General features: G+C 54.7%; 5 protein-coding genes across 5 annotated transcripts in view; 3 read left to right on the plus strand and 2 right to left on the minus strand.

The window, feature by feature from the left end:
- Positions 1–747, plus strand: part of GUITHDRAFT_156792 (hypothetical protein) — a gene marked incomplete at both ends in the record, with an annotated part of 10,659 nt that extends 9,912 nt beyond the window's left edge. The window contains 3 exons of the mRNA XM_005842455.1: positions 30–107; positions 296–388; positions 676–747. Coding sequence (XP_005842512.1) covers positions 30–107; positions 296–388; positions 676–747 — 243 coding nt within the window. The remainder of the gene's footprint in view (positions 1–29; positions 108–295; positions 389–675) is intronic.
- Positions 748–1,426: 679 nt separating this feature from the next.
- On the minus strand, positions 1,427–2,586 carry GUITHDRAFT_149817 (hypothetical protein; the record flags this gene model as incomplete). Its single annotated transcript, XM_005842456.1, has 7 exons — positions 2,236–2,586; positions 2,057–2,188; positions 1,886–2,008; positions 1,700–1,840; positions 1,601–1,654; positions 1,511–1,550; positions 1,427–1,463 (listed from the first exon to the last, which is right to left on the minus strand). Coding segments are annotated over exons 1-7 (833 nt in total), but the record flags the coding sequence as incomplete, so codon positions are not given.
- A 2,154-nt stretch (positions 2,587–4,740) lies between these two features.
- On the plus strand, positions 4,741–5,598 carry GUITHDRAFT_62758 (hypothetical protein; the record flags this gene model as incomplete). The annotated part of the gene is made up of 1 exon (XM_005842457.1): positions 4,741–5,598. The coding sequence occupies one exon, from the start codon at positions 4,741–4,743 to the stop codon at positions 5,596–5,598; it is 858 nt and encodes a 285-aa protein (XP_005842514.1).
- A 4,735-nt stretch (positions 5,599–10,333) lies between these two features.
- On the plus strand, positions 10,334–12,928 carry GUITHDRAFT_160489 (hypothetical protein; the record flags this gene model as incomplete). The annotated part of the gene is made up of 4 exons (XM_005842458.1): positions 10,334–11,883; positions 11,933–12,221; positions 12,317–12,427; positions 12,539–12,928. 4 exons carry the CDS (start codon positions 10,334–10,336, stop codon positions 12,803–12,805), a joined length of 2,217 nt encoding a protein of 738 aa, XP_005842515.1. The 3' UTR covers positions 12,806–12,928.
- A 178-nt stretch (positions 12,929–13,106) lies between these two features.
- The window catches only part of GUITHDRAFT_131710 (hypothetical protein), a gene marked incomplete at both ends in the record, with an annotated part of 2,023 nt that continues 835 nt past the window's right edge, over positions 13,107–14,294 (minus strand). The window contains 5 exons of the mRNA XM_005842459.1: positions 13,107–13,214; positions 13,297–13,365; positions 13,406–13,444; positions 13,599–13,631; positions 13,825–13,884. Coding sequence (XP_005842516.1) covers positions 13,107–13,214; positions 13,297–13,365; positions 13,406–13,444; positions 13,599–13,631; positions 13,825–13,884 — 309 coding nt within the window. The remainder of the gene's footprint in view (positions 13,215–13,296; positions 13,366–13,405; positions 13,445–13,598; positions 13,632–13,824; positions 13,885–14,294) is intronic.

Below are 14,294 nucleotides of genomic sequence, written 5' to 3' on the forward strand. Positions count from 1 at the left end.
TCCTCCTCCTCCTCCTCACGGCCTAGCAGGGAGAAGTTCTGGGCATCACACGGTTCGGGTTAGCCAAGATGAAGGAGTCAGTGATGATGCTTGCGTCCTTTGAGAAGGTTTGCCATCCTCCTCCTCCCTCCTCCCGTTGCCATCCCTCTCCTCCCTTCTCCTCCTTCTGCCTTCCCGCCCTGCCTCTTCCCTCCTCTCTTTCTCCCTCCCCTCTCGATCTCCCTTCGCTCTTCCTGCCTTCTCGCTCCCTCCTCTCCTCCTCTCCATTCCCGCCTCTCCTCTGAGCATGGAGCAGACGGTGGATCACCTCTATGACGCTGCCATCCACGGTCGATCGGATCAGATTAGCGGAGTGAGCGAGTGCATCATCATGGGGACACCCGTCCAGGTTCTTCTCAGCTCCTCCTCCCTCCTCCCTCCTCCCTCCTCCCTCCTCCCTCCTCCCTCCTCCCTCCTCTCCCCTTTGGCTCTCCTCTCCCCTCCTCTCTCCTCTTCCCTCCGCTCCATTCCTCTCCCTCCCTCCCCCTCCCTCTTCCCCCCTTTTTGTCTCTCATTTCTCTTGCTCGGCTCCTCCACCAACTTGCTTGTTCCTCCTACCTACATCGCTACCTGTGCTCTCCCACTATCCTGCGCTCTTCCTCGCTGTCGCTTCCTCTTGTAAAATCCTGCACACAGATCGGGACAGGATCCTTCAAGGTGCTGCATCAGACGGACCCGCAGGACGCGGTCAGGCCGAGGAGGAGGTAACATGGCGATGTATCGCTTCTGCCCGATGACAATCATTGCAGGATGCCCCTAATGCGACTAACGGCAGAGGAGAAGCACTTGGACTTCTTGAGCTCACTCTAGAGCAGAGGACGGGGAAAGGGGGCAGGGAGGGGAGGGGGGGGAAAGGAGAAGTGAATGAAGGTCTAGACCAGGAGGATGGAGGAGGAGGATAGTCACTTGGTAAGCCCCGTGAGCAATCTTAAGTTCAAAAACAAACAAAATGAGTTGAAGGCTTCCGAGTTTTTGAGCCTTTTGTTCTCTCTCAAGGGAAAAGCAGCGGGGGAGGCGGAGGAACGTAGATCTGCTCCCTCACTTCTTCAAGTTCCTGCTGTAAAGGTTCGGGTTGGCGTTGCTGAAGCTGGAGCCAACCTGACAAGAACTCAGCCTTTCCCCTCATCCACCTCCAAACCTGCTCATCCCTTCCCATATTGCCCCCATTCTTTCCCTTCTTTTTCAACAACCTCCCTCCTCTTCCTCTTCCTCCTCCTCCTCCTCCTCCTTATCATCATCATCATCATCATCATCATCATCATCATCATCATCATCATCATCCGACTTCAGCTTACCGCACACTGGCTCATCTTGCCAACGCCAACACCCCTGCAAGCACATGAGACGAGAGGCGGAGGAGAGGAGCAAACTTCACTTCTTGCACTCCGGGATCGCTCCAACACCCCAGTCATCGGAATCAAGACCTGTCCCTCCCTTGAGCATCTCTACACGCGCCTGTCTCCTCCTTTACCTGCGGGCTTGCCGGCAGACCTGTAGGCCAGCAGTGCGCTCTATGAGCAAGAGGGTCAGGGTTGAGAGAGAGGCAAGCGCCAGCGCATGCCTGCATGGACTTGGCGATGCTGACTGCCTTGGACGAGTCCTTCTTGCTGACTGCCTGCATGCCATCTGAGCAAACGTCGGCTTTTTCACACCATCCCACCTGCTTGAAGTCCTTGTAGTCACGGTCGTACTCGTCAGCCGCCTTCCCCATCGCCTCCATGAACTTGGACTGGATGGAGAGACCGCCTCCTCCCAGCGCTGAGACATAGAGCTTCATCGCTCCTGTCACGTCAGCTGGGCCCTGCGTATTCTTCAACCCTTTCCTTCCTGCAGGAACTTGGGCTACCTTGGCGAACTGCTCCACCGTCTTCCAATCGGGGGATGCCTCCTGGATGGTTTGAATGGTCTCCTGGAGGCCGTCATAAGCTCCCTTCACCCTCGGAAGGTAGCGCTTGCGAGCTGTTGGAAACTGCCAGAGGCCCTTGAGCTTGAGAACCAGATGAAGAAATTCACTCACATAGTAATCACCACGAAGGTTAGATCCCATCTCCACTTGCACAGGGCCATTCTCCTCCTCGAAAGCCTTTGCCTTCTGGTCGAGCTCTTGCCTCCTCTTCTCCATCTCCTCGCGCTCTTTCGCTATCCTTGCCTGCACCCCAGTCATCGTGAACCTCTCCAACCTACACTGTTTGGTACCTTCCTCTCCTCAATTGTCTCTACAGTTCCATCAGGAGCCACCAAGGTGCTCCTTGCCTTCTTGGCCGCAGCAGGATCTGCGTGCAACAAGAAGCTGCCGGTGGTGACAGCAGCAGCCAGCAGCACATTCCTCCTGCTCGTGGTCTCCATACTCATCTTACAGCTGGAGCTGCGGGTAGAACCCTTCCCTCCGACCAAGGCTGGAGAGAACCCGGCGAAGGCCATCGGGGGAGATGACAATGAGGAGGATAGTGCCATCGAGGAGCATGTAGGGAGCTCAACGCCAGCGGCTGAAGCCACGGAGGAGAGAGCAGCGATAGCTAGTACCCGCGCCATGGCGAACGACCGTGTAGCACCACCCCACGCAGGATGCTCCATCTGTACATAAAAGGGGTACTTTAGACTGTTTATTCCTCTATTTGGTAGTGGTGGGTGGGATAATTCGCAGGGGTAGGGTAGAGGGGTCGTTGTTATAAAGGTCTGTAATAAAAGTTTTAGTCACTACACTGAGGGAAGCCCACTTCCCCGCGGCGCTCAGGCGCGCGGCACCCGGCGGCGGGCGGGCCGGCCCGGCACTGTGGCACAGTGACCCAGCCTGCGGACCGTACAGTGACACGACTGACAGTGACGGACAGCGGGGCCTTCCGAGTACGGGTGGCTTCCAGGCTTATCCGAGCCTCCGCGAGCCTCGGAGTCCGACCGTCCGACTCCAGGCGGCCAGGCGGCACTGAAGCTTCCCTAGCAAAAGATGAGTCCGCCGCAGTGACGGAATACAAGTTTGTTAGACTTGTACTAGTCCAAAGTCACGCAGATATCACATCGACCTTAGTTGTAACAAGACAGTTTTTGCTCAAGACCGAGTTTAATGACAGTGCCGCGTGACACAAAACCAGACTGAGAATTGACTCAGAGGAGCACATGAGAGATAGACTGTATGCTAGGCCGTGATGTGAAACCCAAGCATCCAGACATGAGAGGACCTTAGCAAGAAAGCTAGGAAAGCCCCCTCTTCGTCCCACACGCTACATTGGCCGCCTCGCCACGTAAGTCGTCTTAGTTTCCTGAGACAGTACGTTACATCGGACGTCAGAAAGTCCGACAAACAAGAGAATGTCAGCAGAGTTCCAAGTCGAGATACGATAAGATTGTCTGCGTCAAGTTCACAGTTATGCTGAGCGGGCAATAACCATTCAAAGATTGTCCATTCTGAAGAAGATTTTCATGCAGGGCTATTAGATGTGCAGTAAAGAGATAAGGGAGACTCTTCAGATGCCTGGCGAGCTGATGCAATGACGAGAGAAGGAGGATAAGATAAGAGAGTCTGAGGAGAGAACTTCAGATAACAGAGAGAGAGAGAGAGAGAGAGAGAGAGAGAGAGAGAGAGCGCGTGTGGCGGCCCGCCGGCATTTGAAGACCAAAAGATAAATTTTTGAACCGTAAAGAACTTGTGACCAGAGATTGCTGCCGCGAGATTGGAACATCCGTTTCAAGGCATTTGAAGATTGTTGTGCAGTTGTACCTTGTTCGCCGATCCAGAAGTAGCTCCAGTTATGCATGATGCCACAGCCTAGCTCCATCATCGGACATGAAACTTCCGCCAGATCTCCTGGGCCCTGAGTTCGGCCATTTGATCCTACTCAAAGATCAAGAAAATAAGAATCGAATACTAGCCGCTCCACGTGTGTTTCCACAGTTCGAGTCAGATATTCGACCGACCAATCTGGCTGGGGAAGGCTTGTTTTTTCAATTCGAAGGAGGCTGCGATAGGCCTAAACAACTTGCGGCTAGAGAGAGAGCCTGATTGAAGAGAGGAGTCATCCGAACTTGATGTGTAAGGCTTGATAGAATTGCATGAATTTTCGACAGCAACGAAACACTGATACCAAGAAAGAAAAAACTCCAGTAAACAATTCAACTAACCAAACATAAGATCAACATGATTGAGCATGTAATCGAGGCTCATAACCGACGGAATACAAGTTTGTTAGACTTGTACTAGTCCAAAGTCACGCAGATATCACATCGACCTTAGTTGTAACAAGACAGTTTTTGCTCAAGACCGAGTTTAATGACAGTGCACACAAAACCAGAATTGACTCAGAGGAGCACATGAGAGATAGACTGTATGCTAGGCCGTGATGTGAAACCCAAGCATCCAGACATGAGAGGACCTTAGCAAGAAAGCTAGGAAAGCCCCCTCTTCGTCCCACACGCTATATTGGCCGCCTCAGCGCCACGTAAGTCGTCTTGGTTTACATGAGAGTTTTTGTTAACTCGGCGCTATCTGACTGGCACGGCTGCCTCGCGGCCGGCGAGGCTCCGAGTTTTGGGGTGGCACTGGCTTTCGGGGACTCGGGAGGGGGTGGGTATCATGGCAGTCAGCTCAGGGCCGGGTCCGCTCGCGGAGTCCGACCGGAATCAGGTAGCCTAGTAGGCCCGGCTCAGTACGCCGGGTATTTGCTGGTATTGGGTATGAGGGGGATGATCGCCGTCGCTAATACAAACATGTCGGCTGCGGGCGGCAGCAGGTCGAGCAAGAGGAGGAGGCTGGAGGGATCAGACGAGGCGAGGGAGGAGGGAGGAGAAGAAAGGAACGCAAAGGGAACGAAGAAGAGATCGCCAACACGAGGAAGTACTTGCGAGCATGGACGGCAGCGATCGGTCTGCAAGGGATGCGGGGGCAGTGGCATATGCGAGCACGGGCGGGTCAGATCGGTCTGCAAGGAGTGCGGGGGGGGCAGCATATGCGAGCACGGGCGGATCAGATCGCAATGCAAGGGATGCGGGGGGGCAAGCATATGCGAGCACGGGCGGATCAGATCGGTCTGCAAGGAATGCGGGGGCAGCAGCATATGCGAGCACGGGCAGCAGCGATCGCAATGCAAGGGATGCGGGGGCAGCGGCATATGCGAGCACGGGCGGCGGCGATCGCAATGCAAGGGATGCGGGGGCAGCAGCATATGCGAGCACGGGCGGGTCAGATCGGTCTGCAAGGAGTGCGGGGGGGGCAGCATATGCGAGCACGGGCGGATCAGGTCAAAATGCAAGGGATGCGGGGGCAGCGGCATATGCGAGCACGGGCGGATCAGATCAACATGCAAGGGATGCGGGGGCGGGAGCATATGCGAGCACGGGCGGGTCAGATCGGTCTGCAAGGGATGCGGGGGCAGCAGCATATGCGAGCACGGGCGGCGGCGATCGCAATGCAAGGGATGCGGGGGCAGCAGCATATGCGAGCACGGGCGGATCAGATCCATATGCAAGGAGTGCGGGGGGGGCAGCATATGCGAGCACGGGCGGGTCAGATCGAGGTGCAAAGAATGCGGGGGAGGGAGCAGCAGGTACAAGCAGGGGAGGAGCTGATCAGGTGCGGACAAGATGTTGCTGTGTAGCAGGATGACTGGTTTGCAGGATCAGGAGGTGGGCGCCGGGAGGTTGTTGGGTTCGTGCCAGTCAGATAGCACCCAGAGTTGTTTAATTGAGTTGAACTATCCAGTCGGGAGCATATGCTCATGTGAAGTTTATGATATCTCTACTCTTCACCTTTGTGTGCGATCCAGCGGAGGTGCCTTGAGCACTTGCTACGGTAGACGTCTGCAGCCCGTGTAGCTTCGGGGGTACGGGTGGCTTCCCTCATCCTGATAGGAAGAGGAGCAGACGCTTGTGAGAAGCGAGAGCACGCGCCAGGGGAGTCCTCCCGTACAGCAAGGAGCACCATACCTTGCCCTTCTCTCAGCCTGCAGAAGGATCAGCTGAGCTACAAGAGTCTGTTCTCTCCTCTGAAGCCCTCGAGGTCTAGTGCAGCGATGGCTACCATCTCCGATGTACTCCTTCACTTCCGGTCCTACTCGCAGCTCCTGAGCGCCGCCGGGCTGTCAGAGCTACAAAGGATACTCCACTCCAGTGTGAACCTGCTGAAAAGAACCACCTCTTGAGGTCTTTGTAGCAGGACTAGTGTACCCCTGGGGAGAAAAGGTTGTCAACTTCCAAGCAGAGGACCACTGCTTCCTCCAGCAAGGAGCACTACCCCTAGTGCTTCCCTTAGCCTATATAAGGATCAGCCTCTTCAGCTAGAAGGGCGCTGATCTAGCATCGCTAGCAGACTCGACATCACATCACTTTACCTCTATGTGCGATCCAGCGGACCTGCCTTGAGCATTCGCTCTAGACGTCTGCATACCGTAAAGCTTCGGGGGGTGGCACGAGGCATGCCGACGGGTCGGCGGTAGGAGCTGCCTGGAAGCTCCTCTCCTCGCGTCATCGCAAGCTGACTCGCCGCTACTGCCGTTGCTCCAACCGCGAGCAAGGCGGAGAGTGGTCGTGCTTATGCTTGCGACTCGTCTCTCAGTCCGTCGCGCTTTCTACCTTGCGGCAGCCATCTCTGGCAAGAGCGTCTGTACAGCTTCATATTTGTCCTGTCTAGTTTCTGTCTAGAAGTAGTGCAAGGCCCCTGCTAAGGTCACTCTGCCATACTACAGTGCTACACCGGCCTGGCTCCTGATTCAGCTACACTTCCACACTGCTACCCACGGCACGGGAGTGGAACTACCCGGGTACGGCCCTGGAACTGACTGTACACTGCGCCCTCGGGATCTGCCGCCATGACCGTAGGCTACCGTAGACAAGTCTCCGGATGTCCAATCTTTGGTTCTTTCGCCTGATCACGCAGTTATCCAGCACCTGCCGATGAGTCTCTGCTCCAGCTGATCAGCGGCAAGTCATCAACTTCCCCCTGTTGACTTTCACTGTGCAGACTCAACGGTCCCCCCGAGGACGTGGCAGTGACAGCACAGTGAAGGATGAGGAGGCTGGGCGAGCACAAGAGAAGGTCGGACGGCACCATACCGGACACACCCACACTGACTCGGCTACCAGAGAGAACGCAACGTGACTCTCGAGGTCAAGATGCTTGACAGCCAGTCCTGGCCGCAAGGCTTCTGCCATGTTTGATCCTCTCCATCGCACCATCATGTCCCTTACCTGTAAGACGCTCAGCGTTGGTCTCCTCCCGTCAGCCAACTTCTGTTTCCTCCTGTGTGCAGACACAAGCAAAAAGACGTCCTCATTGTCTTGCCATCGCCGCTCTGACTCCACCGCTCCTCGCGTAGACGGATGCTCCTACTAGCTCTCTTACTCACATGAGGACTAAGCTGCTTCCTTCCGTGCTCCCATCATGATCTCTGCCTCTCATACACGCTCCTCAGCCGTCTCAGATCAATCTTCCAGCAACCGCCGACACTCTATCCCAGACTAATCATGCAGCAAACACTACCACATGGCTTCTCCTTCTTCTCCTTCATCACCTCTCCAGGTGCTCCCTCCCCGCTATCCGCCCTCCCTGGATTTCCTCGCTTACAAATCCAGCAGATACCCTCCAAGTGGTCTCACGTGGACCTCCCGAAGCGACCCCCTTATATGAAGGCTGCCAGGAGTTCTAGGACAGCCGAGTCGGAGTGGACGGCGGCGTGCCGCGGGCCACTGTGACGGCCCGGTCTGCGGCGGGCCCATCAGTCACGCCGGCAGGCCCGGGCCCCGGCCGGGCCACCCGGGCGGCCGGCGCTCAGCCGCGCCGGCGGGCGGTCTGTCGGACCGTGCCATCACTGTCCACCACGTCACTGATGAGTCACCGCCGGCGTCCTGACGAAACTTTTCTACCGATCGACCTTGACGGTCATGCAAGTCACGGACGGCCCGCGCTGGTTACACCAGGGGAGGGCTCTAGAAGTTCCCAGACGCCGCGACAACTTCGGAAAACAGCCGACCAAGTCAGCATAAGGGCGGAGACGACCTGTCTCGAATAATCGAGAGGAGTGTAGAAGGGGCGAGAGGTGGGGCAAGTTTTTTAAAAAAGGCTGGTACTAAACTAATCCCTTGAAAAGATTCATTTTCAACAGAAACACTTCTAAATTGTTTTATTTATAAGACACAGAACGTCTCGGCGCATCTGGAATGGGACCCCTCAAAGAGCCCTCTACGGGAGGGGTGGACTCGGACAAGGTTCACAATATCATGATGGCAGGGTGGGAGGAGCAAGAAGGATTGAAAAAGTCAGTAATTTGGGGGTATTTGGATGCTAATCAAGGGGTGGGGGGTGGAGTCCCCCAGGGTAGTTGCTCAGGGTTCCTTTTTGAGATACTACGACCCACCCTCGTTTGACCTTTCAGATACACCGGTGCTTCCTATGCGTACTCGGACTCGCATCCCGATACGTACTTGAAGGTCCTAGGAGGCTAATAGTTTACTTTTAGGTCCTATAACCCACCCACCTCTGGCTGACCATGAACTTGTGCGTTCATATCACCCCAACCCCTATATTCCCTGTTCCTAATACCCCTGTGATTGGACTGAGGGTCTCTTTGGTAGCATTGTGATACTCTTCCTACGAGTTCCTATGACCACATAAAATGTCTAAATTGATTTTATTTCATCCCCCTACTGTCGCGCGACTACTCCCAAACCTTCCAGAAGAATTTTGGCCCCCCCGCCCTCCACCTACCCCTCGAAAAGAAGTTTCCACTACCCACTACCCCATATTTGGTAGATGTTTGAGATGTCACCCTTCCAAATCTCACTTTGTTTTCAATGTACCCGTTAAAATACCCAAAATATATCATCTCTACATAGGTAGGGTTGTACTGGAACCCTTGAATCTGATCAATTTTTGTACACCCCCCCTTCTTCAAACTCATCTAGTACCCCCTACCCTAGCCATTTCGTTTCTGTTCGCTCGTTCTTTTACACATCCATCGTGTTACCACCACCTCCCACACACACCCCTGCTTACTGACAAAATACCCACCCTCAGTTTGACAACCCCAGTAAAATCTATTATGGGTTTCTAGTGTCCTGTTGGAGCCCTTGGGGAAATATATCCCCCTGAATACTATTGTCACACTTATATTTTCTTCCCTCTTCACACATACCTCTGGCAAATTCATCCCTTGGTCTCCAGCACCCCCCGGAAAAACACCAATTCTCAAGTAATTCATCTAAAGGACCGGTACATAAGTACCCCCACCAAACCTTTTTCTCCCCTTTCAACACTTAAGTCCCACCCTTTAATTCTTGCCCCTGCACACCCCACCCCAGATAGAGACACGTCATGACCCCCACCCTACTTCTTTACCTCAATTTACCCACCCTCCGTAGTACCATCATTACCAGTATAGAAGGCCCCACCCTCGATTCAGACATGCACCCCATTGGGGGCTGTACCCACCCCACTATCCAGTCGTTATTGAGTACCATGCTTGATCCGGCTGAAAGGACCGGTTCTGTGCATACCACCCCCATGTTTTTCCCCTGTACTGATCTTCCGACCCACCCGCCCATGGCGCGCTAGCGGTCGTGTAGTTCATTTATGCAGGGTCGCGTCACTTGGGCATGCTGACAAGTGCGAAGTGATTGTGTGATGTAGTGTTCGTGTTTGCACCAACATCATTCATCATTTCCACATGATACATTACGATTGATTGTAATCCATCTAAAAAACGTTCCCATGAGGAAGGAGTGACAAATTGGAGAGGTGTACAGCCGCGTGCTTGATGAAGAGGTTCATTGTTTTCCCATCTTCCATCGTCCCATTTCGTGATTCCTGTCTGTTTCTGCCCCTTACGCTCGTTTCCCATATTGTTGTGAGATGAAAGTAGTCACAAACAAAAATACTCGGCCAAGTAGAAAGGGAGCGAACTGTTGGTTAGGATCAGACTTGTGTGTATGATAAAGAACTTCCATAGTCTTGTGTATCTTTTTAGACAGATGCTGCGGTGCTCGTTACTGCACATGTAAGGAGGGCTTCCAGTACGAGATCCTGCATGAGAGAAGAGAGTTCGCGTTTGGGGATGTTGATGGAGGAAGGAAAAGGATCATGTTGCACTTTCATACAAAACTTCTCTGACACCTGGTTTACCCAGACATCCTTCATTTGCAATTCATCGTTAAACATTACCATTGGACAAAACGTATCGGCAGTGAATGGGTGGTGTTGAGCACTGCTACATGACGACATACATCGGTTTCTACCTTGCCAGATCTGAGGCAATTACATCAACTTGTTAGATCGATAAGTCAAGCGCTTTAATAACAGCGCAGCTCAACGATGGGCGGTTCTTCTAGAAGACGAGCGGCAGCCCTGGTTGGCAAACAAGGAAGGGATGTGGCGGTTCACCAGAAGTCAACTTCCCCATCCAAGGCCTCTACTAGCGCAGGGTCCTCGGAGAGCGGAGACTCGCAGAGCAAGTCCTCAGCTCTCGTGGATGGCTTTGCGCTGTTTGCTCTCGCGATCCAGGATCACCTGCGGTCGAAGCTCAAGGCCACTGCTGGAGGAGATGGAGTGCCCGATGAAGCTGTGTACAAGGAACTTAGACGCTTGTGGAAGGAAATGGGCGAGAATCAAAGATTGGAGTGGCAGAGTCAGGCGGCAATGGTGCCACCTACACAATCGCAAGACAGCAGCTCGCTGAACGAGGATGAGGATGACTCGTCGCAGGACTCCTCGGGTGCTTCCTTATCGGCCAAGGCAGATACCAAGAGCGAGGCATCGGAAGAGGTTTCCGACAAGAATTCAGAAGCAGCGAAGGCTGCTGCCAACAACGATGTGAAGGGAAGTGACAACGTACAAGTTGCGGCAGCTCCACCTCAGCTGCCCAAGATCTCTACCATCGAAGAAGGCCTACAAGGGCAAGGATGCATCGCGGTGGGACAGCTGACCAACTCTGCGGACGTCGCGAGTATGGCTGGGAAGACCGAGGGTTTTGGAAGCGTCGAAGGTCAACGCAGGCTACCGGACATCGAGCAAGTTGTGCGTGGGGAGATGATGAGCAATCTCATACATACTCTCGCAAGCAACAATGGCCGGCCCGTGGGTCTGGATGCCCGTCTGTCGGGGCTGATGCACATGAACAATGGATGTCAGTCGCAGTGCCCTCAGAGAGATGAATTATTCTTTCCGCAGACGACGCAGGCGGCTGCAAACATGAGCAACATGCTGCTGGATTCAAGATTCCTGCAGCAGTCGCAGATGAATCGGTTCTACAACACGGGACTGCTCCCTGGGCCGTTCCAGGACAGCAAACCTCTCCCTTCCATGATGCTTCCTTCAGCCAACGTGTTCATGTCGCGAAATTCCTTGGGACAAGGGAGCTCTGATCCTTCCTTCTCCTCCTTCGCAGCTGGGCAGCAACTGGCGGCGTCTCAAGCCATGGGCTCGCCACACTCCTTCCCTGTTTACATGCCTTTCTCCATGAACGCAGACAAGGGTCTAAACGGAAATGCGATGGGGAGGATAAGTGGGGGGATGAACATGCAGGCCCAGGGGCCGAGCAGGATGATGGCTGGGGGCTGGCAGGGGAGGGAGGAGTACAAGGCGATGCCTTACTCGCTCAAACGAGGAGCAGACGGCAAGTCCCGGCAGCCCGTCATGCAGGGGCCGCGGCCGCAACCGGAACCGCCGCAAGTGAGGACGATGACGTTTGTGTGCGACCTGTTTTCGCCCTACGAGGGTCAGATCTCCCTCCAAGTGCTGGCGGAACAGTGTAAGATCGTGGACTCGGGCTTCGGCATCGTCGGGCTGTCCTGCCAGCTGTCGACGCCTGAGGGAGCGAAGGTGGTGAAACGAGGGCAAGTGAAGGACGCAAGGAGACACTTCGCGTACGTGCATGAGAGGATGGGAGACGGTGGCAACTGACTTTGACCGCAGGCATCAGGCCCAGCTACGGTTGTCCCTCGCCAGCTCCCCCAACCTCAGCGTGAAAGTTTTCTCTACTGGTCGCCTTCAGATCGCCGGCTGTCACGACGAGACGTCCTGCATGGAGGCAGTCAGGATCGTCGCGCACGCGCTCAACGATATCTTTGAGCGATCGCCTTCCATCATGAAGCGCCAGGTCAAGGCTGGCCAGGACCCAGCTGGGGTCAAGCTGGATGGGAAGATCGACATCAACAAGCTCCCTCTCCCCAAGATTGTGATGATTAACTGCTCCTTCGACTCGGTAAGATTCTTACTTCTCCCCCTACCTCTCCTCCTCAGCCTCATCTCAAGACGATCACGATACTGTTTTCCTAAACCTCATCCGTTATCCTGTAGGGCATGGCAGCGCTTGGTTACGGATTGGACCCGCACAAGCTGACTGAGCTGCTTCACAAAGTGCAGGAGAGCAGCGCGAGTGTGGAGGAGGTTTCCTACAACCCAGACCAGGTACATCTACATCTTGTTGTAACTCTCCTCTCCTTCCTCCTCCACCTCGTCCATCTCTCTCCCCCTTGTCTCGTCCTCTCCCCTGATTTCCAAGTTTCACTTTGTCTGTAGCGCTACACTGGAGTCAAGGTCAAGTTCAAGCCTACGGTGGTTGGAGCCAACGGGCAGAAGGCGGCGCTGTCGGATCGAGAGATCTTCATTGGGATGTTCCCATCCGGCAAGGCAGTGATCACGGGGGCAGTGCGGTGGGAGGAAGTGAGCGAAACGTACGAGTTTGCCAAGTCAATCTTGTGCGATAACTTCGACCTCCTCCGGGTGCCCCTGTCGCAGTCCGAAGTCTCGTCGAGGAAGAAGCAGCGCAAGGCTGGACCAGGTTGAGGAGGAGGAGAGGAGGAGGAGAAGGCGGGTATTCGTGTACATGATGTGATCCTAGTGTATAGCTCAAGTGTTGCAATTTGTTCATCCAGCCATGTGTCATAGCATTAAATCAAAGAACTCCTTCTTGTTTCCCCGTCTTCTTTGTTGTCCCCCTCCTCATCTTCCGCCTTCTCCTCCTCCTCATCATCTCAACGCTGTCTCTTCCCCGTGTTTTCTTGCTCCTGCAATCACTGTCTCGTTGGTTCTCCTGCCTGATCGAGCCAGCCGCTTTCATACACTCATTGATCGTTGGTCCCTTCCGCTACTCTTCCTCCTCTAGCGTATGTCGAACGTATTTCTTCCGCAGCTCCTCGATGTTCTTGATCGTCACCTGCTCCAGATTCTTTCTGTTCTTCCGCAGCTTCACAACCTGCCAACAACATCTCAGTCTCCTTACTCCCCTCCCCCCTCTCCCTCCTCCTTCGCTTCTCTTCGCGTTTTCTTTTTCTCACGTCAGACGGGGACATGGTCTGCTGCTTCCTTGTCTTCCTCAGAGACAGGACGATGCTCAAGGCCGTTCCCTGCGACACGTCAGGCCTCGTCGAGAGAAGTGCGCGGAACCAGGAGGAGGAGGATGGCAAAAGGAATCCCGCCAGCAGCCTGCGTGATGATGAGAGCGAGCAAACGGGGGGGAGGGAGAGAGGGAGGGAGAGAGGGAGGGAGAGAGGGAGGGAGGGAGGGAGGGAGAGGAGGGAGAAGAGGGAGAGGAGGGAGATAGTAGGCAGGGAAGGGAAGGGAAGGGAGGGAACAGCACCTTAAACGCCATGCAGTAGAAATTTTTGCGCGCCTGCCACAAAGTTGAGATCAGGCGTATAGCAGGAAGATCGGGGAAGGAGGATGAGGGGAGCGAGGATGTAGAGCAGGAGACGTGGCATTAGAGTAGTGTCAGTTGAGCGGGAGGGGAGGGGAAGGAGGGGCCGGTGGATGGTGGGGAGGAAGGGGGGGAAGCAGATAAAGGAGGACGAGGAGCAGGAGTTGACCGGAAGTCGCTCCTCTTCTATTGTGTTGTCTGCATATGTCCACTCGATCGTTCGCCCGTGCTGAAGTGAAACGTCATGGGGAGCGAGTGAGAGACGGAGGAAGTTTGGATGACATTCGGAGGAGGGAAGGGGAGGTTGGAGCTCGTAGGAGAACGAGGAATGAAGGAGGGAGAGGGCAGGGAGGGAGGGCAAGGAGGAACGAGAGGGAAAGCAAAGGGCCAAGTGAAGATAGCAAGGAATTTAGCAGAGTAACAAGCAAGAGAGGACGAGAACGAGGACCAAGAAGATTAAAAGGAAGGATGGATGGGAGGGAGGGGAGAGGGAGGGAGGGAAGAAGGAAGAAGGCAGGAAACGGGAGGGGAGGAGGAGGAAGGGAGGAGACGAGAGGAAGGGAGAAGAGGAAGGGAGGGAGGAGGATATCAAGCAGGGGCAGGGAAGGAGGTGCGGCGGGGAGGAGGAAGTAGAGGGGC

The sequence above is a fragment of the Guillardia theta genome (assembly GCF_000315625.1).
Source record: "Guillardia theta CCMP2712 unplaced genomic scaffold GUITHscaffold_1, whole genome shotgun sequence".
In the NCBI taxonomy this organism is placed as follows: domain Eukaryota; class Cryptophyceae; order Pyrenomonadales; family Geminigeraceae; genus Guillardia; species Guillardia theta.